The 24,346-nt window shown below is 54.4% G+C and overlaps 9 protein-coding genes across 9 annotated transcripts, besides 1 other annotated feature; 3 read left to right on the forward strand and 6 right to left on the reverse strand.

Annotated features, from left to right (window-relative positions):
• Window positions 1–1,797: 1,797 nt before the first annotated feature.
• Window positions 1,798–1,866: a sequence feature (Short protein (CORC01_14044, OHE90655.1) was converted to a misc_feature.).
• Window positions 1,867–1,888: 22 nt separating this feature from the next.
• CORC01_14045 (uncharacterized protein) lies at window positions 1,889–2,074 on the reverse strand (the record flags this gene model as incomplete). The annotated part of the gene is made up of 1 exon (XM_022625656.1): window positions 1,889–2,074. One exon carries the CDS (start codon window positions 2,072–2,074, stop codon window positions 1,889–1,891), a length of 186 nt encoding a protein of 61 aa, XP_022467832.1.
• Window positions 2,075–2,164: 90 nt separating this feature from the next.
• Window positions 2,165–2,789, reverse strand: CORC01_14046 (uncharacterized protein; the record flags this gene model as incomplete). The annotated part of the gene is made up of 2 exons (XM_022625657.1): window positions 2,165–2,464; window positions 2,499–2,789. Coding segments are annotated over 2 exons (591 nt in total), but the record flags the coding sequence as incomplete, so codon positions are not given.
• A 70-nt stretch (window positions 2,790–2,859) lies between these two features.
• Window positions 2,860–3,402, reverse strand: CORC01_14047 (uncharacterized protein; the record flags this gene model as incomplete). The annotated part of the gene is made up of 1 exon (XM_022625658.1): window positions 2,860–3,402. One exon carries the CDS (start codon window positions 3,400–3,402, stop codon window positions 2,860–2,862), a length of 543 nt encoding a protein of 180 aa, XP_022467834.1.
• Window positions 3,403–9,679: 6,277 nt separating this feature from the next.
• CORC01_14048 (uncharacterized protein) lies at window positions 9,680–9,986 on the forward strand (the record flags this gene model as incomplete). Its single annotated transcript, XM_022625659.1, has 2 exons — window positions 9,680–9,730; window positions 9,828–9,986. The coding sequence occupies 2 exons, from the start codon at window positions 9,680–9,682 to the stop codon at window positions 9,984–9,986; spliced, it is 210 nt and encodes a 69-aa protein (XP_022467835.1).
• Window positions 9,987–10,501: 515 nt separating this feature from the next.
• CORC01_14049 (carboxymuconolactone decarboxylase) lies at window positions 10,502–11,342 on the reverse strand (the record flags this gene model as incomplete). The annotated part of the gene is made up of 2 exons (XM_022625660.1): window positions 10,502–11,014; window positions 11,070–11,342. 2 exons carry the CDS (start codon window positions 11,340–11,342, stop codon window positions 10,502–10,504), a joined length of 786 nt encoding a protein of 261 aa, XP_022467836.1.
• A 561-nt stretch (window positions 11,343–11,903) lies between these two features.
• Window positions 11,904–14,567, forward strand: CORC01_14050 (uncharacterized protein; the record flags this gene model as incomplete). The annotated part of the gene is made up of 4 exons (XM_022625661.1): window positions 11,904–11,927; window positions 12,036–12,140; window positions 12,199–12,883; window positions 12,931–14,567. The coding sequence occupies 4 exons, from the start codon at window positions 11,904–11,906 to the stop codon at window positions 14,565–14,567; spliced, it is 2,451 nt and encodes an 816-aa protein (XP_022467837.1).
• A 581-nt stretch (window positions 14,568–15,148) lies between these two features.
• Window positions 15,149–17,942, reverse strand: CORC01_14051 (glycosyl transferase family 8; the record flags this gene model as incomplete). The annotated part of the gene is made up of 7 exons (XM_022625662.1): window positions 15,149–15,544; window positions 15,620–16,317; window positions 16,387–16,904; window positions 16,990–17,540; window positions 17,609–17,715; window positions 17,773–17,800; window positions 17,904–17,942. 7 exons carry the CDS (start codon window positions 17,940–17,942, stop codon window positions 15,149–15,151), a joined length of 2,337 nt encoding a protein of 778 aa, XP_022467838.1.
• A 2,961-nt stretch (window positions 17,943–20,903) lies between these two features.
• Window positions 20,904–22,130, forward strand: CORC01_14052 (uncharacterized protein; the record flags this gene model as incomplete). Its single annotated transcript, XM_022625663.1, has 3 exons — window positions 20,904–20,981; window positions 21,450–22,005; window positions 22,063–22,130. 3 exons carry the CDS (start codon window positions 20,904–20,906, stop codon window positions 22,128–22,130), a joined length of 702 nt encoding a protein of 233 aa, XP_022467839.1.
• Window positions 22,131–22,435: 305 nt separating this feature from the next.
• CORC01_14053 (cation efflux family protein) lies at window positions 22,436–23,836 on the reverse strand (the record flags this gene model as incomplete). Its single annotated transcript, XM_022625664.1, has 1 exon — window positions 22,436–23,836. One exon carries the CDS (start codon window positions 23,834–23,836, stop codon window positions 22,436–22,438), a length of 1,401 nt encoding a protein of 466 aa, XP_022467840.1.
• Window positions 23,837–24,346: the final 510 nt, after the last annotated feature.

Genomic DNA, 24,346 nt, shown 5'->3' on the forward strand with positions numbered 1-24,346 from the left:
TTGGTATCGGGACGGACTTGGGAGCATTCATAGGGCTGAGCCCGAGAGCCACCGCTGGCCTGGCAAGTGCACCAGGCACCTCAGTCGCAGTTGCAGTTGCATTTGCGGTCGGGTTGCAGTTGCAGGGAGGGTGAGATCAGGGGAAGGCGCCGGCAGCATCCCTTCTCCTCCACCGCCTTGTGCAATTGCTGAGGTAACCTACCTTTTAGGCACTACGGAGCGTGCCTCCCTGAACATCGCGGGAACGCAATCATCTGGTGCCTGTCTTTCTTTCCTTGCCTCAGATGTGTACGAATCCCGCAAGATTCCTGTCTCCAAGTGGATTCTACACAGGTCACAGGAGGGGAGGACTTTGGCAGGCTGTGGCAGCAGTTCCTCGTCGCAATTGGCTCCTCCACGAAACCGCATTTTTACTGGGGTGCTGTAGAGACAAGTGTCGCGAGTGTCAGATGTGGACACGGAGCGATCCTGTATCGTCTTCCATGCTGTTGATACAGATTGTTTGCTCGAACCATTACCTGGTCAGCCAAGATGCGGAGGTGAGGCACAAACGGAAGCACAGGCACACAGGGGAGGGCAGCGGGCCACAGGATGCAGATGTTCGAGACACAGACACCCATCATCCGAATGCTTGGGACGAGACGGACGGGACGACAGACAGGCGCAGGGACGAACTGAGGTACCACAGGGGTCTTCGGTAAACGGTGGAGACTACATGTGGAGGGGTTCTCTGCACAGACCACTTAGTTTCCTATTTGGGCAAGCTGTGCGATAGCCTCACCCTCGACTTTCCTCCACGAGTCCACAGTAGGTACTCGCTGGCAGGGCAGGCCGCACAGCCGCAGCCATAGATTGGAGATCTGATTGGTGATGTCCCCAATACTACTCCTACTCCGTACGTACGTACGTATTTACGGTGCTACGGAATTACGGTATACCCTCTGCCAGCTATCGTCCTTTAGATGCAGCAGATTGAAATTGCTCGAGTACCTATGAGAGTCGAGGAGTCGAGAAGTCGAGACCCAACGTGAAGAGAATGAGATTTGATACTCAGGACTGCTCGAATCCCAAAACCGTTTGATTATCACACTGAATCCCTCCCCGCTTGTCTTGTACCAAGGAACCCCTAAAATCGGTCTATTGTCAGAATGTACAAATACAAACGCTCGAAAGCACTCATAACCCCACGAGGACGGAAGAAGTGCTCCTCTTCCTCCAACGCTTTCTCTAAAGCATCGTCATCGTTACCAGCATTCCCCAATGTTTCCGGGTGATATTATGGTAGCGCGCATTGGGAGGGGCGGCATCATGGAGCATCCGTATCCGTACTTTCCTTTCCATTGCTCACCCACCTGGCGGTGACGGCGGAACGGGGAGAGGGAACGGCGTCTTTAATTGGACCACGTGACGGAGAGTCCTCATTGGCTACGGAAGCGACGATCCATGATTAAGGTTCAGGAGATCGGCGTCGCCGAACAGAATACCTACCCAACTACCCACCTACCTACCTAGCAGCAGGTGGGGACGAGACCTCGCACAGGGAAACAAGTCGGGTAAGGCACGTACCTGTTGCGTCTCCACTAGCACATAGATGAGCAAATAAAAAGACGCCTTTGCAATTCCGTTTTCTCCATCCCGCGGAATGAAGAGATCTGCCCGCTGTCATTCCGTGTCCTACGGATTCACATTCCACATCTTCGGGGTCGGTCTCCGAGTTCCCAGGGTGGGACTCCGCGATCCACGATGCCACTGACAACCGTTGAGGCTTGTGTGGTTCTCGAATGTCGACAAAGTTGGCTAGGCTGGTGACTGCCTCATCGGATGGCTGAGACTCAGGCCCATAGAGATTCGATTGTCAGTCGCCATTTCAAATGTCCATGCCAGCCTTTCAAATAGCCATCTTTCGATTGTCTAAGTCGGCATACTCTTGGGACTGAGGCGTTTCTGTTGAGTCGTCGTCGAGTCGTTGCACGCAAGTCAGAAGCATCGCCCACGGCCCGGGGTTACAATACATACTTGGCCGGCCAATGGCTCGCACCCGATGGGACGTCGATACGGATTGGCGGGTTCGCATTCTTCGAGCATAGGCATTGGCAGATTCGGCGTTTCCCCCTAAAACGACAAAACAATACCGCCGCAGGGTTAAACGCATCCCTCAGGCCTGTTAACCGTATACGAACTGGCAACTGCCGTCGCCGCACCTCGCGACTAAAGATGATTGCAGGCATGTCTCGACTCTCGGAGTCTCGAGACTCTCGTCACCGTCATGATCCACACGGGTCATGCGGATGTCATAAACGCGAGCGGGGTCACGAGCCGCCAGGGCACAGAGCCGGCCCCGATGTCTCTCAAGGCAGCAGCATTTCGACCGTGCTTGCTTTTCTGTATCGAATAGACGAGATATGGATACAGGTTTTGTACTGTGTACGGGAAAAGACACTAGCCAGGGGGCCAGTTGCCTGCCCTGGGAGATCAGGTTCACCATGTTTTTTTCCCTCCACGCAGAAGGGGAAGACGGACAGCAGGGCTTTGGGCAGAAAATCGAGCCGTCCAGGACCCATTTCTCTGGATTCCGCAGATCTCACACTGCAGGGCTCTGCCTTACTGAATCGATGGTGGGTACGCTTGCGACGAAAACAGCAATGGTAAACGAGAATGACAAGGGGGGCCAGTCCCGAAACGGCATGGGCCGGGCTGTCTTGGTGCGTCGGGGAACTTGGAAGGGAAGCGGGCTCGGCGGGGCGGGAGGATGCTAGCGATCTGAAGACTAAAGCCAAGCAGCGACCCGTCTCTTCTGCCCCTCCCAAGTACCCAACACAGACCAGGAGGTTGCGACGTCGGCCAAGTCTAGTCTGGCCTCTACTGGCCTAGGGCAACGACGGCGCGGTGCTGCGTGGTGGTCTTGCTGATGTTAGCGTGTCCGCATGAGGTGGCAGGATTAACGGTTTTGCCCGTGCCGCAATCGCTTGTGGCGGACTGGCGGCACCTATCCAGGCCAGGCTTGCCAGGCCTGCCAAAGTAGTGTAGCTGGGCACTGGGCTGGCATAGCGTGATAGTCCCAGACTCCTGGGACGACGGTTTGACTTTGGGGTGTGAGAGTCGCATGTGATAGAATCCTATCCACAATTCCTTTGAAGCACGGTGAGCTCGCCACCCCCAGTTCGCTGCCATCCTTCCTATCGTGCGGGCCATGTAGGGGCCCAGGACCAGACCACATACAGAGGCTTCCGCCTCAAAGCTTCGCCAACGGGCCCAGGGCCATGGATCTGAGGGGAAATCTAGGACGCACTGTAACGAGTGCGTCTGGCTTTCGAGAACTGCCAGGACACCAGGGCGTTGACAGTCTAACTCGGAACCGGAGGGCTTCTCACACCGATCATGTCCTTGACGTTTCATGGCCATTGCAGAGAGAGAGAGAGAGAGAGAGAGAGAGAGAGAGGAAAGGGAATGGGGTGACAAGTTAGCAGCCTTAGGTAAGAGACCATGATCATAGGTGACCATGTCCCCGTCCAGGACAGCAATCCAGTATTTGCTACTAGGAGTGAGTTAAGAGGGGAGACAAGATACAGAAATGGAAAGAGCGGGGCTGATGAGAGGGCAAAATGTGGATCAGGGTCGGGCGGGGGTGGGAAGCTATGCGGGACACGTGAGAGACAGTACTAGTGGAAACGGACAGGACTGGTCAAGGCAGCGAGACTGAGTAAAAGAAACGTCCCCACCCCGCGTCAAATCAAGGTTTCTATCTTTAACCCCAAACGAGATAAACTCCGAACACACGCATCACAAGCGTTCTCATACGAAAAGCGGGGCACAAGGCACACATTCCCCCGCTGCTTCATGCTTTCCCAGCAAAATTGGCAGAGAAAGCCTCACCTACTGCACCACATACATTGTATGTACCTCGACCTACCCTCCTAGTCTTACTTGACCCCCCCAACGCTATGGCACTTGCAGCGGCTGGCTAACGAGACAAGCTATGTATTGGATGCCTCTGCTTTGCACGCCCAGAGTATGGATACTGAAAGGTAGTCCATCCTCGCGCCAGTACCAAGTGCGGCATCTAAGTGCCTCCCGGCTAATGATCGTGTAGCCACTTCCAGTCTGGACTGACTCCTTCTGGATGGCGCAGGCTTCATTCACATGGAGAGCGGATCCCCTCTCTCGGCCTTACTAGACAGGCACCTACAGGCCTCAACCCCCTTTTGATTCTTCCGCAGAATGCCTATCCCTGCCCTGGCCATCTAAGTCTCGCTCATCTCGCGGGATTATGGATAGCTTTACGAAAGTCGGCGGGCATGGAAAACAGACGAAACGAGATCGAGGCCACTGTTTCCATCATCTCAATTTCTTGGGGGGGGTAAGGTTGAGCAGGGGCTGGAGAAGAAGAGGGCCTGGCCCGTCGTACGGCTACCTGACTTGTGCCCCAGCAGAAGAACAGAGACGGAGTGTCGTTGAAGACAAGCCGCGCTACGAGGAGCCCAGCAGGTTTCGCTCGTCGTGGTGCGTGTAATTGCCCACCTCGGCCAAAACGTCTTCCAGCGGACGTCCACGCGCACATACGCACGACCCTGTAAATCGTCTGAATGCCTACTCAGTACCCGGCACAATCGTTATCGTCCCATCATTCAGAACGAACGGGAAGGACGCGCAGAGGAAACTGCATTCAGTGATCTGCCCTTCGGAGAGCCGGCAGTATCAGGTAAGGGATGACATGAAGGAACGAAAAATCGCTTCTTCTACCAATAGTCGGTGTCCATGGGGCCCCCCCTCTCCCCCGTCGGCCGCTACCCCCTTTTGGATACCATCCGACCTGCTTTTGCTCGCTGTGATAGGTCCCGCCGCGGGAGATTGTCTATTACCAGTATGCAGACTTTCCAAAACGGGTTTGGCGTGTCAACTTGTGGAGAGCTGAGGACTGGGGACCGACCGTCACTTTCTTCACCACCTGGGCCCTGGCTTGTATCGCAGTATACCGAATTTTTCGATTTCCCCTCGTCTGCGGCCTGCGGCCTGCTCCTCTTAGCTTGCTGCCCCTCTTAGCTTGCTGCCCCTGCCACTGATGAGGAATTATGGCTACCCGTCCTGTAGATCCGATGCGACGTCAAAGGTGAGCCGTGAGTGAATAGTGATCGACATATCAAACATGATGTGCGAACCCCGGTATCTCTGTGCCTGCGAGGGGAGGGTCCCCAAAGAGTGGTGATCCACGACATCAACAAGATCCATTACTCCCAGGATCTCAGCAGAAAGAAGGGATAGGCAGGCAACTGTCGGAGGGCACACGATTTGCCAGGACACGGAATTAAGCAATACAAATCACAGCCTCTCAACTCTTGTCTCTGTTGCTCATTCGTTCATCTTTCTCTCTCCCGGGCTCTCCCTCTCCCTCCCTGCAGTGTAGATCCTGCGTCATCCCAGGGCTTTTTCTTTCCCAGACCGCTCGCGCGAGCTTAGGCAGCTGGGCCAGGTTCGCTGTTACATCGGAGACGAGGGTTTGTTTCTATCCATGCGGAGTACTGTTGGGAGGGGGGGCGCCTTGTCTGGCTGATTTGTTCAGTCTTCACCGGGCCGGGGGTTCCATGCTTTCAAGCTGGCGATGCCGGGGGCTATCGAGCTTCGACACTGGGTGGTGATGCAAGTTTTGCAGAAATCTTCTGGAGGCAGCCGTCGACGATGAATCGTCCGCCGCCAGCAGAGCTAGGCAATCTTCGTTGACGAGCCTTTTGACCAGCAGTACATCTGTGGAAGCGCCCGGGTTCAAGCGTTGATACTCGCCTTTGATAGCATCGCGTCTCTATCATTCGTCCTTAGTTCAATGGGGATGGCGTGCATGACTGTGTGTGTGCACATGTGCCTTATTCGCCGATGGGGGCGTCCATGGGAAAACAATTACACTGTACCCTCCTTTACTAGACGCCGTCAATGTCCGTCCCTGTGCCACCAAGAGATATGTGAGGCGGGAAGCCCAGCCAGCGGCCATGATACCGTGTCTGCCGACAACGGGTGGGTGATCAATACCCGCCCGAACCCCTATTTCGGAGGTTTCTCCCTTTCGCACTTGAGGAAGAAAAGAATATCTCCGTAGCGTATGTGAGAAGGCGCCCAGGCGGCCCTGCCTGTTTATGGGCCTGGTGACAGTGTGACATCTTGGGCTGATTTGTCTTTGTTGGTACCTGTTATGTCTACTTAGATAACTTTACACCGTAACGAAATGTAATCTACGTCTGTGGGATGTTCTGGTCACGAGAGCAGGAATACACATGAGGCTTTCGGAGTGAGTTCTCTCCACAAGACGAGAAATACCTGGTCGCATATTCGACAGTTGAGTCCCAACAGTCTGGTCAAGAGGGCGCTCGCGAGAAACTGCCTTAATAGGACCAACGCAGCCATCCTACCCTAAGATCACTAACTCACATCGACAACACCAAAGCACCACCAGATCCTACGGTGCCTTGGTTCCCCTCCAACGGCCGGAGAGAAGTGAACGTTATCGACACTACCCGCGAGAGCCTAAGTCTTGGAGACAACCATCTCGTTCTCTCTGGGTGTCACAGCCATTCGGGATTGGTCCAGCTTTGTTTTGGTCTGCATAGGTTTTACTGTAGTATTCCCGTTTCAGCCATAACGAGTCCCGAAGATTGGCGTGAGATAATAAGAGTCCATCAAGATATACACAGGCTAGGGTGGGAAAGGGTGCGTGTCCTTTAATGTCCTGCAAGAGGTTGGAAGACGAATCGCCGCGTGGTGTCAGAAGGAAGTTCCCACGCCTTACAACAGCTCAGCACGAGGAACGGCCTATCTGGGTGCTCAGGCGTGAAGGGGAACGCGGTTGTGGGACACTTGTTTGGTACGAGACTGTACGTGCCAAAACAAAGTCAGGCCGGTCCGCTTCCTTGTGATATCCCATAACGGACGACGTATTCCAGACCACCAGAACCTTGCCACGCGAAGAAGTAACGCACCGCAACCTTGGATGTGAGTGAGGTCTTTAACCGTTAGCTTTCTCCGTTGAACATCGCGCGAATTTCTGCCGCGAACTTGCGACGCCCCGGCCTTGCAAGTGTCTCACTCGCTCGAGCGGTCCGTCGCCCATTTGCTACGGCCCTTGAACTAAAGAAGAATAGTCACTTGGCTCTCTTGCGCTATAGGACCTGGAAGCATTGCAGAAGAGAAAGGTGATGAGTGAGAAATAGATGAGTGGGCATTTGGTGTTGACATCGGGAACTCTATGTTTTGACGGGGGTGTAATGGCTTGCGACAGGGTAACGAGGAGGGTGTTTCAACGTCTAAGAAACGCATTCGAGATGCTGGCGTTGTCGGACTTTGCTTCTTTGTGAGATAGTCACTTCAAGGGCCCTGGCGTCCCATATCGCACCCCTCGTTTCTGCGATGCACGGCAACTAGGACGAATCGAAGGGACCAGTGTCTCTCGGCTTTTTCAAGGAGCGAGTACTCGACCGAGGGCACAGATGGTCCCCCGGTTTGAGATAAGGCTGCCGTGCTTGCTCATCGCGTGTAAATTCGGGGACTAGATCGTACGTGCGACATGAAAAATTACCACAAACAGCAACAGTGCGGGTAGGTTTTGTCCCCAGCGTTTGGGCGAAGGGGAAATAGGGCAAAGCTACCGCCGTGGTATCCATATGCCATACCGCAGTCTTGGGTCCGAAGAACCCAGACCGTCGGAACTAACACCACGCATCCCAGCAAAAGAGGCGTCACGCCGGCTTCTGCAAAGTAAAAGGGCCACTAAGCCAGTGTAAATGTAGCCCCCAACGCGGTCGCCTCTCCCTGTCTCCTTTCCTTTGCACAGTGGGCAGTGCGATACACTGTTGGAAAGGGTCGAGGCAAATAGACTCTAGATCTGAGGAAAACACGGGCTTTGGCTCATACTTGGACGCACACACACCCGAGAGGTCGGGACAGCGCTGAGACAGTGAGCAAAACGTCGAGGCCTTTTTTACTCCCCGTCCCCTTGCTTTCCTTTGACCGTCTGTGTGCCTTTGCTAGGCTAGTCTGTGGGCTAAAAGAGCCAGCAGAGTCCAAATGGAAGGGGGGGGGGGGCGGAGGGGGAGAAAAAAAGGGGAACCATCGTGGCTAAAGCATCTAGATTCTAGACACCGAAGCAAAACGCCATGAGAGATTGAGTTGGGACTTGGGACTGGGTTTCTTCTGTCCGCCCGCCCTCGCAGAAGCCAAAACAAAGAAGTTGCATCGTTAAAACAGGGCAATGAGCGGGCGTTAGAAAATAACCAGCGCAAAAGTCACAAACGGGGTCTCACAGATCAAAGTGCGCAGGACCCGAAGCAGCGGGTTTTGACCAGCGCCACGCCCGCCTCCCGACGATGCGATGGGTTGCGGGCGGGATGGGGGTTTTCCCTCTTTGAAGGGTGTGGTCTGTCACAGTGAGGCTAGACGATAGAATACCACACCAGACGGACCAAAGGTGCCTCAAAGGGCCCTAGACTCGTCCCAAACCACGTGTTGATGATTGGGCAGGGGTCGCCTTTGTAGGCGAGGGCGGGAAGGAGCTTTGAGCACACAATGGCGGGCTTCGCGTAGAGTATTCGGGCCTAGCTTCTTAGCTCTGAGAGAAAGGCCGGTTCGGTCATTGAATCTAGGCGAGTCTGTCCTCCCAGGCTCCGCCGGGCCCCCGTCGCGATGCCCTCGCTACGGAGATGGGAGGCGTAGCATGGGATGTTCTAGAAACAAGACACCGCCGGCGAGGCGAGGTAGGCCGAGGCTGGGGTGGGCGAGATATGTGGGAGTCGGAGGCGGAAAGGCACGTGAGGGGTAGGAACTTGGGAAGCCTGACGGTTGGTTGGCATGGCCGGTAGATCAGAAATCTGTAGACAATCGCGACCAGACCAAAATGATAGTCTCAATCCTTCGCGCTCCACTGCCGAAGGACAGGACGAGTATCCGTAGGTGGCGGGCAGATTACAAGCAAGCAAGCAGCCTGCAACGGACCGGGGTGGCCAGGAGTTTTGGCGCGGTCACTATTTTTTTTTGTTGGCCCGGCGAAGAGCAATATTTCGCGGCTCCTTTGAGCGATCAGGATACGATCCGGAGCGACAGATGGCTTGATGTTGAGACTGGGTGGCTGAGAATCGGAGTCGGAGTCTTGACAGAAAGGGCGCAGGGGAGCAGGCCCGCAGGCATGGGGTCCGGGGATGATGTTCATGTTCTCGGACGAAAAGCCTTCCGAAATTAGTTGCTGCAAGATGAGGTGGAAGATGGTCGCCGACCAATTTGGCACATCCGTCCCCGAGCGAATCGTTCCCCATCTCTCGTCAATGGTGTGTTCGGAGAGCCAGGCGTGACAGGCACGAAAGAGAGATAGAGATAGGTTGAGAGGTCCGCGTCGATCCTTGAACCTCGCTCGGAGCGGTACTCCCTGGCAGAAAAGACAGAGGTGATCGACACGCCAATTCTGTCATTGTTTCTTCTCCCCTTGACCGCGGGGGTGCCTGACAAATGCAGACTACCTCCAGAGGGAACCTGGCAACTGGCACCCCGGGAACAACCTACTTGGGACCCCCCATCGCCTTTGGCTTGCCTGAACACCTAGCCCTGTTTCTCTCGCAACTCTCCACCCGAGTGGTAGCCAAGCAGAAGTCACGGACAGACAGAAATGCAGGGGCTCTGGGATGCCAGTCTCAAGAGGGGAGATGCCTGGATGATGGGCTGTTGTATTCGAGTGGCCGTATCCGGCTTGGACGCAACTCTAATAAGCGCACTCCTCGGACTTCGGCGTCAGAGCTGTTGGTGATGTCTTCAACTCCTTCAATGGGTTTATGGTTGGTGTTCAAGGCTAAGCTTGGCAGCCCAACATCCTTGTCAAGCTACGACCTTCCGTACAGAGCATGCTGCTGTACGCGATGTACAGATCTCCCCGGCGCGAACCCATCATGTGGCCCGGAAACCCCAGCGCCAATCTTTGGGCATGGGGTGGTTGCACGACACAGGTACTACTATGTATGTAGACTGTCGCAGTCATTCTCGCCGCAAGTTGGCAGCTGGTTCGCTTGGGAAAGGACGAGGCTCAATCCGTATACGGAGTACGCCGGGAATCAATATCCATGAGAACGAACCCCAGTCCCTACTCAAGAGCTTGCTTACGGCCGTGTGTCAGTGTCAATGTATGTATGCAATGCGGGCCACAGCTACCCCACGGCCCTGCAGCGGCAACTGGCTCCGTTCGTACCACGGTCTATCATATTACGGGAACACAAATATCACAACTCAACTCGGGTCCAAGCGTTTGTGGACCAGTCAATCTTTGCCGTTCTCTCATGCTAAGTGAATCGCTTCTGGCCTCGTCTATTGCGGAATTGTGACCGCGGCGGAACCTTTGGCAGCCCGCCGAGCCTCATCCCCGATATCGCGACGCGTGTAGGTGGCATGCCAGTGTGTCCGCAAGGCTTTCCGCGGAGCCTAGAAGCCTCGCGAGGGGTTTACTTTTCGCATACTGTCTATTTCGCCCTGTAGTACATAGCCATCATACAGTTGCAACGTCGCTGCGCCAGCCCCATCCACCAGTCATCCCCTCGCCGAGTTGGCTCATGCCTGAAGCTTTGCATATGTCCATGACAATGGCTCTCACGGCCCTCACCTCCTCGACAGATGCGCCACAGTTGAGGGCACCTCTGAGATGACCCTTGAGCTGAGGGTTCACATCCTGCGGTATCAGCCCAGCAATAAGAACGTACGACGTCTCCACCGGAGATAGAACATTGGTATTGCTCAGGATGTACCCATACATCAGCCGGGCGGTCAATCCGAGGTCTTCCGTGCCCGACCGATCCATCTGACCCATAACACGCCTCGATATTTTGCCGTAGATGTTATCCCAGAAGCCCTGCCCGCGCTGCAAGATCTTGGAAGAGGGCGTGTGGTGTACGTCCATGTTCCTTGCAGTTGGCGACGAAGAAACCGCACTATTTTCACCTTGCGGCTCATCCAGTAAGTGCTCCGGCGTCACTTTCTTCAGCTCCATTAGAGAGTTGATGGTCTGCACCATGTTAGTGACTATTTCCGTGTAGAAGAGTATACTATCGATTCGGTACCTTGGGCAGACCTCCAACGGCGGAGGCTTTGACGAGTGCTTCGCGAAGCTTTCTCAAGATCGTGAGTTGTTCCTCTGGGCCTGGCATCACATCATCAGGCCCAAGGCCGTGCCTCATGACATGGTTGTAGATATGTGGTATCTCATCTGGTCGATTCAGTATGGTCAAGGTCGTGGCAGCAATGAAATACCACGCATGCTTCGGAACGTGAGGTTGGTTTCGTAGCGATGCGAGAAGCGCCGGAGTAGCAATGGGCAAAGGTATAGCTGTCATTCTGACCATGGATGAAGCACGATACGAAGAAGGAAGGCGATGTTAAAAAGCAAGTGATCATTGTCGCATTCACTAGACGACTTAACGAAAATCACCTCGCCTTTCTCAGCATTGAAACGGCGCACAGCTCTGGCCTTTCCTCTGGCAAAAAGGCTCCGTTATCAAACGGACGGGAGGAGAGCGTCGTCCAAGTCATCGCGGAAGATTATCGTCCTTGTCTGAGGCTCCATGAGCAACCGGCCTTTGCCGTCTCATTGCACCGGAGTCGGCTTAAAGTAGTCCCGATCCACTTATGTAACGTATCATCACGTGCTCCTTATCCAACCTTTGGCGTTGGCTAGTTGGATGTTGTGTTGTGGCGTCACTGCTCAGGTAATCCACCATACCTAGTGGATGCTTGTCATTAACGTGGCATCAATTACGGCCTCCGAAAGAGACGTATTATTACGCCAACACCGCGCATCCGGACTCTCTTTGGCCTGCATCAACAACATGGGCACTTGAGGGCCTCCCTCACTCCACATCACCAAATCTCGTGCTAACAGCCCATCAAAAGTCAAGATGAGGCTCGCGTGGTACGCAGGGGTAAGTAATGTTATTGGAGCTATGAAGCAAGCTCCATTCACATAGCTCCGTCTCCGCTAGATACGCCAGGCCATCTCGGATCTGTAACTTGCTGACCCAGAGACACAGGTTTCCACGGCCCTGGCGGCCTCGGTCGTCGTATCAGCCTTCCACCAACGAGCCAACTTTTACTCGGCAATGGTCTACCTCGCGCAGAGCAATTTCTGCTTGTTGGTACGTTGCCTGGCTTTCCTCGTGATTCCGCCAAGAACGAAGCTAATTTATACCCTAGGTCCTGGTAAACTTCATCTACCTCATCTACGGCACCCTGATTTACGGCCTGCAACGACTGCTCTATGGCCCGCTGCGACAAGTCGAAGTCGAACAACTGTCCGAAAAGGCCTGGTTTGCCATCACCGAAACATGCCTCGCGATGACGATATTCCGGGAGGAGATTGGCGCATGGTTCCTTGTCATGTTTACCGCACTGGTGACGGGCAAGGTCTGGGGCTGGATAGGCGACGGCCGTGTTGAAGTCCTCGAACAACAGCCTCCCGCGAATCCCGGCCTCTTCCACACCCGGCTCAGCTTGTCGCTTCTGTTAAGCCTGGTGTATGACACCTGGCTTCTTCGATATACCGTCTCTACAGTTATTCAACAAGCACGTCCTAACATGATGGTCATGTTTCTCTTTGAGTTTGCCGTTCTGGCGACGTGTTCGGCGCGAACTGGAATCCGCTACATGGTGTCAGTGATGGAGCAGAATATCGTCAAGACGCAAACCAGACAGCGACTAGAAGAACGACGAAGACAGGTTCGAGCGGAGCGCGAGGAACTCACGCGACAGCGGGAAGAGAATGGTGCGAGCGAGGGCCAGCCTGACTTGCCTCGCGAGGAGGACATTGATGAAATGGACATTGAGGTTCCCGGATGGGAGGCAAAGGGTCAATGGATCCTGATCCTTGACCTCATTGCCGGTAAGTCACCCCAAAAACTTTGGCGGCCATACTCTGACAACCTCTAGATTGCGTAAAACTGGCCATTTATCTGGTATTCTTCGGCATCCTACTCACATTCTACGGCCTACCGATTCACATCATGCGTGACCTGTTCATGACAGCCAGATCAGTCATTAAAAGGGGTTCAGCACTCTGGCGCTATCGCAAGGCCGTCGAGGACATGAACAAGTATCCCGACGCTACCGAGGAAGATTTGGGACGGGAGGATACCTGCATCATCTGCCGAGAGGAAATGCGTCCTTGGGACCCAAACAACGGGGCCGTAGAGCGTGTTCGACCCAAGAAGCTACCGTGTGGGCATATTCTGCACTTTGGATGCCTGAAGAGTTGGCTTGAGCGTCAACAAGTCTGCCCCACCTGCCGAAGCCCTGTCGTCATCACGAATAACAATAATAACGGCGCTGCACCGCAGAATCGGGATGCGATGTTCGCTAGAATTGGTCTAGGCGGTCTCGGGGCTGCCCCTGCTATCCCAGCTGGCCAGCAACCGCCTGCGAATCATGCACCAGGTGTTGCTCCCGGCATTCAGCCAGCTCAGCAACCAGTCCGCAACGGCGCAGCACGAGTTTTCCAGCTCGGCCCCCTCCGCCTCGGCTTCGCTCAGGGCGAGAACATGCAGCAACTGGCACAGCAAATGGGCGTCCCACAGGAGGCCATCCCTGCACCCTTCGCTCAAGGAGGTCCTGCTGGCCCTTTCACGCCTGCTGCGCAAACACCGGGCGGCAACAACATGCCAGCCATTCGGCAGCAAATTCAACAGCTTGAGCAGATGATACAACGTGAGGTGTCTTCCCTCCAGAGCATGCACCAGGAATTACAGACGCTCCAGCTTCTTACAGCAGAACTGGGCCGCATTCGCCAGCTGCAACAGCTTACCGAACAGGCGCAAAATGCACCCCAGAACGCTGGAGTGGCCCCACCAGTGTTCAATCTGGGCCAGGCACAACAAATTCCGCTCCCGGCAATGTCATTGTCGCAAGTACCCATCCATCATACGCTGCGTGTGAATGGCCCAGTGGTGACACGGCATGGAGCCGCTAACCACTCCAACGCGATTCCCGCCGGTAGCTCTGAGCTTCCAGAGGGTGTAGTTATCCCCCCTGGATGGTCGCTTCTTCCTCTTCAGCGGATAGAAGGCGCCCCAGGATCTCAACCGTTCCCCGAGAGGCCACTTTCAGCGTCGGGCGAGACGGCGCAGTCTTCACCCCCTGCCCCACAAGCTCCAGTTGTCGGCGTTACCCAGGACGCTGAAACAACTAACGCTGCTTCAAACGACTCTTCAACGCGCTCGGCCATCCACGAGCAAAGACAGGAAGCAGTCGGCTCTGGTCTCGATGTCTCCACAAACCAGCCCGACCCGCCGCCGGTCCTCGCACCGAACCCGGTGCTACCCAACTGGGGCGGAGCGAACCAGCTCTTCGGCAACGGACGCGGCTTATCGGGCTTGGCCAACAGCACCCCGTCGGAGATGTCGATTGACGAAGCTCCGAGACACGATGCAGATGTGCCCAGGAGCTCGCCGGAAAAGACGTCCGCTGCCGCCGCGGTATCCGAGCAGAGTGCCGAGGAGGAGGGTGGTAGTAGCAACAAGGGAAAGGCCAAGGCCGTTACGGTCGAGGAAGCCGGCGACGACGACCAATAATCAAAGCCAGGAGCAGGCATTACTCGGCGTTTTGGGACGGTTCTTTCTGGTTGAGGTATAAAATCATACCAATTTTCTGTAGGATTACCAGCGATTACTATGTACGCAAGATAAGCACTCTGTGAGGAATCGTCTTTTGAACGGTGACACCCTAAGATGGGCTTCAAGTAAACATGTTGGAGATGATGATTGATTGAGCTGGACAAGTACAAGCCTTGATGTAAAACAGTTACCCGCGCATCTCTCCATCATCTTTTGGACAAGTACGACACTCATGAATCGCTAGCGAGGTGCGTTGATATGCAACCATTGAATCGGCGAGGCAAGACATTTTGCTTGTACAAGCCGGGACACTGACAATATATACCACTTCATTTAGTCCCACTCGCCATTCGTCATCTCGACATTATCACCTCGTTAACCCCACTCGGCAAATGCATCTCGCAAACATCGCCGCAAATATTATACAATCAGGTACCCCTGTCCTTGCCATATGCCACCATATTCATCCTCCGTAAGCCTGAAATATTGCTGCTGTATGATGTAACTATTAGACACGAGTGCATATGCTTCGTTACCCATTATGTGTCAAGCACATCGCGCTGCTCCTCCGCAGGAAGTGCGGGCGTTTCCCACAACGGGGCACCCTCTCCCCTCTCCCAGGCGGCACCTGGACCCTGGTAAGCCGGCTCCTGGATCTGCGATGTTGTTGAAGATGCCAGATGACCCTGCCCATCACCCAGATTACGCAAGGCGCTCGTTGTCGCGCTGCCTTTTACCGGCTGCGGACTGAGCACCACCCCTTTCGACGACTGCGCAACATAAGTAGGTGGAAACACTCCCTCCGAGCCGGACGACAAGGAACGTTTTGGGATCTCGCGACTCACACCCTCGGGTCCACCTTCACCACCACCCAGCTTCTTCAACAAAGCCTCTGACTGCTGCTTAGCCAATTCCTGAAGCTGTGCAGAAGGATCCTTGGGACGCAACAGCAGGTTAGTATATTCGCATAGACAGTCTGCAGGAGTCCACCGAAGTCCATGCACACATACCCAGTCAGTCTGCGGCGGCACGCCCTGGGCGACCGGCAGTTCCTCGTCATCCTCTCCGTCGCCAGGTCCGGGGCCACCGCCCCAGAATTTTGGCCGACGGATAGGTGCAGGAGTGACTGGAAGACTAGGTCTTTCGACTACGCTAGGGAAGTCTGTGAGCTTGAGCCCGTGCTCCTTTGCTATCTTTCCATCAGAGATTCCTACCGAGCCCTGGCTCTTTCCACGACGATGCTTTTGGAGACCCTCGACGTAACGCTCGATTTCGGGTACTTCGTCCCAGGCATTTGTACGTGTGAAAGCGGTCCAAGGATCTGACGGGCTGACTTTGATAGTTGGAGTAGCTGGGGTGCTGGGCTCGCTCTTTTGACCAGTCGTCGATGATCCTAGAAGAGACAGCTCAGCGGGAGCCTGAGATATGGAAGACGCCATGGGAGACGCCGCGTGCTCACCAGTCGGCGTGCTCGAAGGTTCCTCGGCTTCTGGCTCTGCCGAGTCCGTAGTGAAGACTCTGGTCGGCTTGGGTTGGTTGACTTCCCATGGGAAAAGGTGACGAGGCTTCTGCGTTGGCTTGTCTTTCGGAAGCTCATACCACATATTTCTTGGGGGACTCGGGTATCGGTGGGGGGGCACAAATGGAGCGGGGTCCTGAGACATCTCATACGTCTGTGAAGGGAAGTTGAGTGCTTCCGGTCTTGAATCTACCGGTGGGGGTTGTCTATTTCAAAGTTAGTATAGGAGACAGTATCGAAGCTACATCGTTGACGAACCTCTGAGCGTCCCATGCAGGAGGAGTTGGCTCTCTATGTTGCACCACTGGTACTGATTCACCCCGCCCCCCGTGTGCTGAAATCTGCTCTGGTCGAGCCTCAGCTTGCGTTCCAGCAAAAGCACCAAATGACTCGCTAGAAGGGGTGGACGAATGGCCAGCCTGATACGCAATCTCAGGCTGGGATCCTTGACCATGATGGGGTTGTTCATGATGAACACACGGCTGGAAGGAGCCAGCATCATGGGCATCATGGTGGGAAAGGCCATGAGCCTGATGACCCGAGGAAGGGGGTGCCATCTGATAGTGTGTGCTATCGTGACTGTGAGGAGTTTCCGCCACGTTATTATGCTCACCCGTTGAAGTTGCTTGGGCAGCTTGCGGCTGGAATTCTCCTTTAGTAAAGTACTGTACGATCTCAGGAACCTGTTGCTCTTGGTTTGTCTGCTCTTGCGAAGCTTGGTTAGTCTCTTCTGGAAGCTGTCGCTGCTGTCCTTGTGACGGAGCAGGTGCCATTTCCTAAACAGACGTAAGCTCTTGTTCTGCCAAAACCGATTTTGAGAGACATACTGCAACTCGATAATGTCGGTCGTAAACGGCCCACCATCTGCCAATCATGTCTTCGAATGGCGAATCTCCCTTGCTTGCTTGTCGACCTTGGAACCAGGGCTTATCGGGGCCAATGAAATGCACCATGTTGATGCTTGACTGGAAGTGTCGGTACGCAGGCACATACTGATAATGAGCCGATGGTGTGACATTGTAGGTGAAGCTGATGCGGTTATACGTATTCTTGAAGTGCATATTGAGGAGACCTTGGTCGGCACCATCGAAAGAGATACCTCTTTCGGCCATTGCCGTGAGAGCATAGTAGTCTCCCATGTTGGGGCTCAAAACCATGACACCAGTATTGAAAAGATCCGGCCATCCGATATCGGGTGCGGCAGAAAAGGGCGCGGCGATGTCGAATAGCTCATCCGGAGCTCGGTAGGCGACAACGTCGGCATCGATGTAGACTATTTTGGAGAATTGGGTCTGTCTCCAGAGGTTGACCTTGGTAAAGGCCGAATGAAGATCAGGCCGATTCATGAGGTAGAGGTTTGCAGGTCGGGCGTTGCGAATGCGCGGCACGGGGATGACATGATCGTAGACGGCCTACACCAGGGAGGCGTCAGTATTTTGCACCGAGAGTTCAATGGGCGCCAAAGTTGTCGCGAGCTCACCGTGAGTTCTGTGATGACCTCGGCGGATACAGTGTCGAGCGTGACGAGGATGATCAGCTGTTTCGAAGTGCCAGCATCGCGGAGAGAATGAGCGAGAACCAATGCGCCTAGTTGCAAAAGTGTCAGCAGAGCTTGAAAAAGTAAACCGAGGGCCAGTAACTAACCTGGAAGGTAAGTGTCGTTTAACAGAAGCTATATGAATGTGGCTGTTAGCTCTTTGTTTACTTTCTTTTTTTTTTTTTTTTTTTTTGTGAGCGCCCTCTTCGCTTTGCGATGGCGCGTTGGGTACACGAACCGTCGCATAGACCTGTTCACCTCCCCGAAGCGGCGCCATTGTAGGTGTAAGACGTTTCGAGACACAGTACTAAAGGGCAGAATCAACGAGACAACGACAGAGGACTGTTTTCAGGGAATGGCCATGGACAGTATTTGACAGGTGTGTCCCGTAGGAGGTTGGTGATGTTGAGTGGCACGACAAAAGTTGTGGGCAGGGTGACGGACAGCAGATGGTCGTGGCGGGGATGGAGAGCTGTGCGTCCAAGTCGAGGCCCAGGTCCAGGTCCAGGTTCAGTCCAGGTGGGAGCTGGTGCGGAGAGAAGGAGGCGTGGAGGTGGAGGGCAGCTCTGAGGCGGGTTCGCTGCAGATGTCGGCCAGGATACCTTGGCTATGCGAGGGCCAAGTATCTACCTAGGTATCCGCAGAGGAGCATGAGAAATGGGGTGGTTCTATCCCGTATTCTGTATTGTACCTACCTGGGAGACTACCAGGGAGACGAGAGACGAGGTAAGTGGAAGGTGAAAACGGGAGGGAAATTGGGCAAACGGGAAAAGGACGTCGCTACCAGTGCTGATTTATCAGAGTGAGAGAGCTGTGAATGAAGGCTTGTCGGGAAGAGGCATGCGCGAAGTCGGACGTGGACGGTCTGGACAGCCAGGCGGATGGTCTGTGGCTCGTAATCACATCATTAGCGGGGAATGGCTGTTAGTCGCGATGCCTGCCATTTCCCACCCTGTACGAAGAGCTTCGGGTCGTTGTGCAGCAAAAGCGAGAGTCGCAGAACGCGGCAGGGACGTACCACTTGGAGACGTAGGCGGGCTGGGAGCCGCTTTAGTCAAACGCTTCAGGTATCTCTACCTCTCGGCGGAAGGCAGAGATGTTGGTAACGAAGCCGATGATGCGCGACTGGGGACCCAGGCAGAGCTTTGCGGCCTCGGATAGGATAGAAGGAACGGCGTGGGTCGTTGGGAAGCTGCACAAGCAAGGCCGTTGCAGCAACGGAAATTGCAATTGAGCAAACACAGCTGGCCCCTGGGGATATACTGTGTAATGTCAGCTTTTCCACCTAAGTTTGCAGCTGTAGGAGGACTACAAGGGCGAAACCTCTTCTCTTCCAGATATGTCTTTCGAAATAGAACAATCGAGCTGTGCTTGGATTCCTTCTTTGCAGATGGGAGAAAGGACGCAACGAAAAGGAGGTAAAGGTTGGTGTAGGAGCTCAAGGTACCTCCTACCTACCTACCTTAGGTACGGATACCTTAGATAACGTTTGGCTAAAGTACGACGAAGTACCTAGGTACCAGGGGCCATCTGACGTCTGTGAGTGCGCCGTTCCAGCGGGTCTTTGCGTGCTAAGGTGCGGATAGTGTTAGGAAGCCCCCGCCCACCACCTCAAAGGTTCGCACTGAAAAGCGACTCGAACGACTGCCAAGGAGGGTCAGAGCTTGTGCACCTTTTGGAGTCGGGTCTGGTCAAAGCTGCCACTCGGGTAAATTTCTCCCCTCTTCGTCTATTTACCTATCCTTGAACCTTGACGCGCTCCCCAATTCAACATCAAATTCACGGTATCCCTCGTCTGTTCTCCGTTGAGGGTCACGAGGGCCTCGACCAAAAGGCATGATAGTCGTGTTCCTCAATCCATTCCCGGGTTGTGTGAGGACTCCAGAGACAGAAATGAAGGCTCAACGGCCACACGCGACTCAGATATTTAGACCATTCTTGCCGAGGCTCGAGGCTCGAGACTCGTTCCTCGTCTTCTCCAGGAACGTCCCATATTAAATATGTCACTCCGAACCCGGCCTGGTTCAGGTCCCACAACTTACATCAATGTCTTGCGCACTCTCCGCTGTCGCTGCTAGTCCATCGTCAAGACCGTCGCCGGGCATGACGCAGCGCCTACAGCAAGAAAACGACCACGCGCGAGCAAAGCCCGTCAACAGTATACAAGGTCGGGTATTTGAAGGTGAGTGATCAAGGTAGGTCATCCAAAGTGGAAGAATCATCAGCTATTGAGCATGATTCAGACGTCATATTAAAAACATCGGGAGAGCGGATATACATAAAAGAAAGAAAAGGGGGGGGAAGGGCTGGCAGGCAGCCGTCTCAGAGTTCTGTGCTGGACTCAAGGGATACCGAATCAACAGCAATTTCCCTCCATAGCTGGCCTTGAATGGACATGTCAGTTGAGCAATTGGACATTAATGCTTACCAAACCGTCTGGTGTGTTTCCTCGGATATCCTTACCTCTGCGCCTACTCCTATCCCTCATAAGGGCCAATTACTCAATATTGCATATCCATATAAAACACGCTTACAGCATCCACTAATTGCTGGTTAACACTTTTTAAGATAAACCTCGAGATCTCAGGGCTCGGATATCCTTACCATGGACCCCCCTCGTGAAGTGATCTAGATTCTGTCGTGCACTCGGACATTGCACTTTGACCATGACAGCGAGGATGCTTTCATACTACCCCGCCTTCTGCGCTGTTGAAGCTGTCAGCTTGTGGTAAGAAAGGAACAAGAGTTTCCCTGACCGCAGTTTCCCCGCATTTGCCGCCGCTTCCTATCACCAGACACTCCTGTCGCCCTGATACTTGCCGTTGGGAGGGAGCTGGAGGTTGGTGTGGCTTGTGTGGTTGGAAAAAGGATACTCAGAGGGAAATGACGTGAACACGGGAACCTCCTTGCACCTCCCGCATGTCTCGCCACGGTGGTGATGCCGCGTTTGGCCATGGCTACTACATCGTATGTACACCTTACTTCGATCGGACAAAGATGTTCGTTTCTGTCACAAATGACCCTGGAAAGCCAAGCCGAGCCATGCGCCGGATTAAGGTAATCTGCACTTTCCAACACACCACCTTGCAGTAATCTCGTTCCTCTCATCGTCCGCCCATCCTCCAAAGTGTCCATCTTTGCCCCGCCCTTGTTGCAGCAAGTCCGTAGCCAAGCTCGTCTCACATCCCGTCAGTTGTAGGTACGCTGCTGATAGACAGCTTCTTCATACTCGTCCACCATGGAAAATCCTGCTCATGATGCAGATGAGGTCACATGCTCACCTGACCCAAAGCTACAGACGCAGGCCATCATCATTGTAAGTCTGCATTGACTTTCCGTCCATCACCAAGTAATCTGAGTTCCATCATATCCCGGCTAGCTCACGGGAGATGTCGACACAAGTGTGGAATATCTGAGAAAATTCATTATCTACCGTGCCTACTCGTCTGCTGTCGAGCTCACGTCGCCTAAACCGAGGGATGCTTTGAGGTGGGCAAAACAAGAAAGGACCCTGAGAACCCTGTGGACCATCTCCGCATCGTGGTGCGGGGACCCAGCAGCTCAAGCTGATGATCTGCATCAAGGGTCTACCCAGCACGGCACTTTCAGTCCTATAGTGACTTGTCGTGTGTTTCCTTTACAGCCTATTACCTACCTGCCTACCAAATTACCACATCAACGTCTGCTATTCGTACGTTCGTAGCCTCTTTGCGGCTCCGGCAAAGGGGCACTTCTCTCGGCCTTTATCTTAAAGACGAATACTAAATACACTCACTTTTCATAGCCGCTGCGGCCACCAACCGCAGGGCCTCGCTCGCATCGCCTAGATTTTTTGAGTCTCCCTTATGAGCTCCGCCTAGACATTTACGAGCTCCTGCTCCTCAGTCCGGAGCCCATCATTGTGTCAAGCAGCTGCCGCCAACTCCGAGTCAAGGTTGAGCCGCCGGAGCACCAGGTCGTCTACTTGCGCGCGCCCCGTCCGAGACCTCGCGTCGTGTCGCTCACCCATGGAAAACCTCACGTCCAGATTCTGCACTCATGCAGGCAGATCGAACACGAAGCTACCCCTATTCTCTATGGCCGGAACAATTTCGTGTTTGGTTGGAGGTACCGTGCGATGCAGAGGCCCCTGACCGACTCCATTTTCCGACATTTGCGTCTTTCAACACTGCTTCAGCTACACTCGGTCACATTCCGGCCTGACTGTAATTGTGACCAGTGGCTCAAGTCTCCCAAGAGTGTCAAAATCCGTATCACAAGTGACCTGGGTTGTATGCATCTCACTGCGCGGGAAGATCACCAGCAAGCATCTTGGAGCATCGACAAATTCTTGTGGCAGAGTGCGTATCTCCCCTCACTTAGAGTAGACCCGAGATGCTGACACCAACTTGACTAAGCCGTCGCCGAGAAGAGCAGAGTTTATGCCTTTTGCAACACTAGTACTGGGGAGCGGATTCTCATATGAGTCGGATGAGGTAAAAAAAAGCCAGCTAAGTGAACCGAAACGTAGCTGTAATTTGATAATAGTCCTGTCCCACCGCTCGAGCTGGTCCTAAAAGGAATGTCGGGACCCAGTCGTGTTCTATTGCTTTGTAATTTTTATCACAATAAAGCTATTCGCCATCTGTTGTGGACGCTTCGTCGTCGGCCTTTCATGCTTGTCGTCAAGGCCCCTCCATCCAACCAAAGCTGCGTGAGATGGTGTCGCGTCGAACACCTATACGCCGCCAACGCTTCCCGTCCTGGTAATATGCATACTGTTTCACATCCTTACAGATCCTTCTTGAACGCATGCTCCGGCTTGTGTGTGGTCTCGTAGTCGATATGTACGTAAGCCCGCTCCACGTCCGGTAGACTCTCCAACTTCACCTGCAGCGCCTCTGCTACGTCGTGCGTCTGGGCGAGTGTGTTGGCGGGGTCCATGACAATGTCCACCTCGGCGATAAGCCGTGGGCCCGAGTGGTAGACGCGCACCGTGTCGATACCCTGGATAGCAGGTGAATGCGTCAGGCAGACATAGGTAATGAGCTGCTGAGTCTCAACCGAGGCGGTGACGCCCACGAGCAGCAAGAACTCGGCGATGGCGGTTCGCAACCAGATGCCAGATACAACCAGGGATAGAATGATGGCACCGGTCGGGTCGATATACCACTTCAGTTTTGACCCGCCGACGGACGTCAGAATACCGAAGCCGTTCACCAGCAAATCGTTGCGATGGTCGGACCAGAGGATGCGGACCTGGGAATATCGGTTTCGCAGGGAGAAGCAGTACAGGAAGAGCGCAAACTTGGTTGCAAAGGCGACGCCGACGGCAATGATGGGCTCGAAACGGAAAGCCTTTGTCTCGTTGGCCGAGTCCTTTTCGGTGGCTAGCTCACGCGCGGCGAAGGCGATAATGATGAGCGAGACCGAGATCATGAGAAAGCAGAAGACGATGTTCCCGACAGTCTCGAGGCGGGCTTTGCCGGCTGGGAAGCGGCGCGGGTTCACTCTCTTGATAGCACGGCCGACTAGAATAAGGGTCAGGTTGCTGAGGGGGTCAAAGATGGCGTCGGCCATTGTGGTGATGAGCGAGAGGGAGCCGGTGCTGATTGCTGCGTAGAGCTGCAGAGCTGTGAGGAGAATGTTCGCGGCAAAGGAGCCCCAGACGGCGATCCTGAACTGCAGCTGGTCGTCACCAGCCTCCTGACGGGCCTCAGCAACGTGCTCGTCGACAGACTTGAGCATACGCTCGATAGCCGCGTTCTGTGTTTCGTAGAACTGCTGGACTTTGTGACCCCGACGCCAGGAGCCGCCTGGTGATGTCCTACCACTAGTTTTGTCGGTGGGATTACTATCCCGTTTCCGCGAGGTGTTGGCTCTGATCTGGGCGAGGTCGTCCGGAGTCTTGAAGGCCGCGGAGAGACCGTAGGGGTCCGAATCGGATCGTAGACGAGGCCGACCTTCGACATCGGTAGCGGCAGTAGAGTGGCGGGCAACAGGCTCATGTTTCTTATCTTGCGAGGCGGGGCGAGATGTGGCCTCTATGGCCGTACTAGAGGCGTTGGCTGCGGCATCTTCAACGTTGAGCTGCATGGAGCCTCGATGGGAGGTGTTGGCGAGGTGGGATGGCGTGTGCAGTCGGAAGGGGTGCGGGTGCATGGTGATGCTCTTGGAAAGATCAGGCTCCATGGCGGCGGTGGTGACGGCGGTTGTATATATCAACTTTGCGCAACAAGAATACTGCTTGGAGATATGAAGTTGCCGAGCCTTGTATTCCGAGCGTATCGAGATAAACCAGATTGACGGGCCGCGAGACAGAGGGTGGGTGGCAAAGGAGGCGAATAGAAGGTGGTGGTGCAGGACAGAGGCTTCGGGCTGCCTGGGTATGTCGCCTGTTTCAAAGAGCTTTGGGACTTGTTTCCCCGGTCAACAAGCAAAGCTCCTCCCCTACCAGACCAACATCTTGGTACAGAGACATAATGGTTGGCAAGACAGCTTCGTTGGACAGGATCGCTACGGAGGTGCGGGGGTAGCGGGTGCAACGGGATGCGTGGCTGTAAAGCTGTGCACTCCTTCCACGGTGGTATCTCTTGCTTATTCTGCCCTGTCTTCGATTAGCTCACCAAAAGTGCCCAGGAGGTGGAGGTTAGAGATGTTAAAGATGGGGAGAGAGAACATGCCGCTGAAAGGACTGTGGGC

The sequence above is a fragment of the Colletotrichum orchidophilum genome (genome assembly GCF_001831195.1).
Source record: "Colletotrichum orchidophilum strain IMI 309357 chromosome Unknown Scaffold_233.1, whole genome shotgun sequence".
NCBI classification, from domain to species: Eukaryota; Fungi; Ascomycota; class Sordariomycetes; order Glomerellales; family Glomerellaceae; genus Colletotrichum; species Colletotrichum orchidophilum.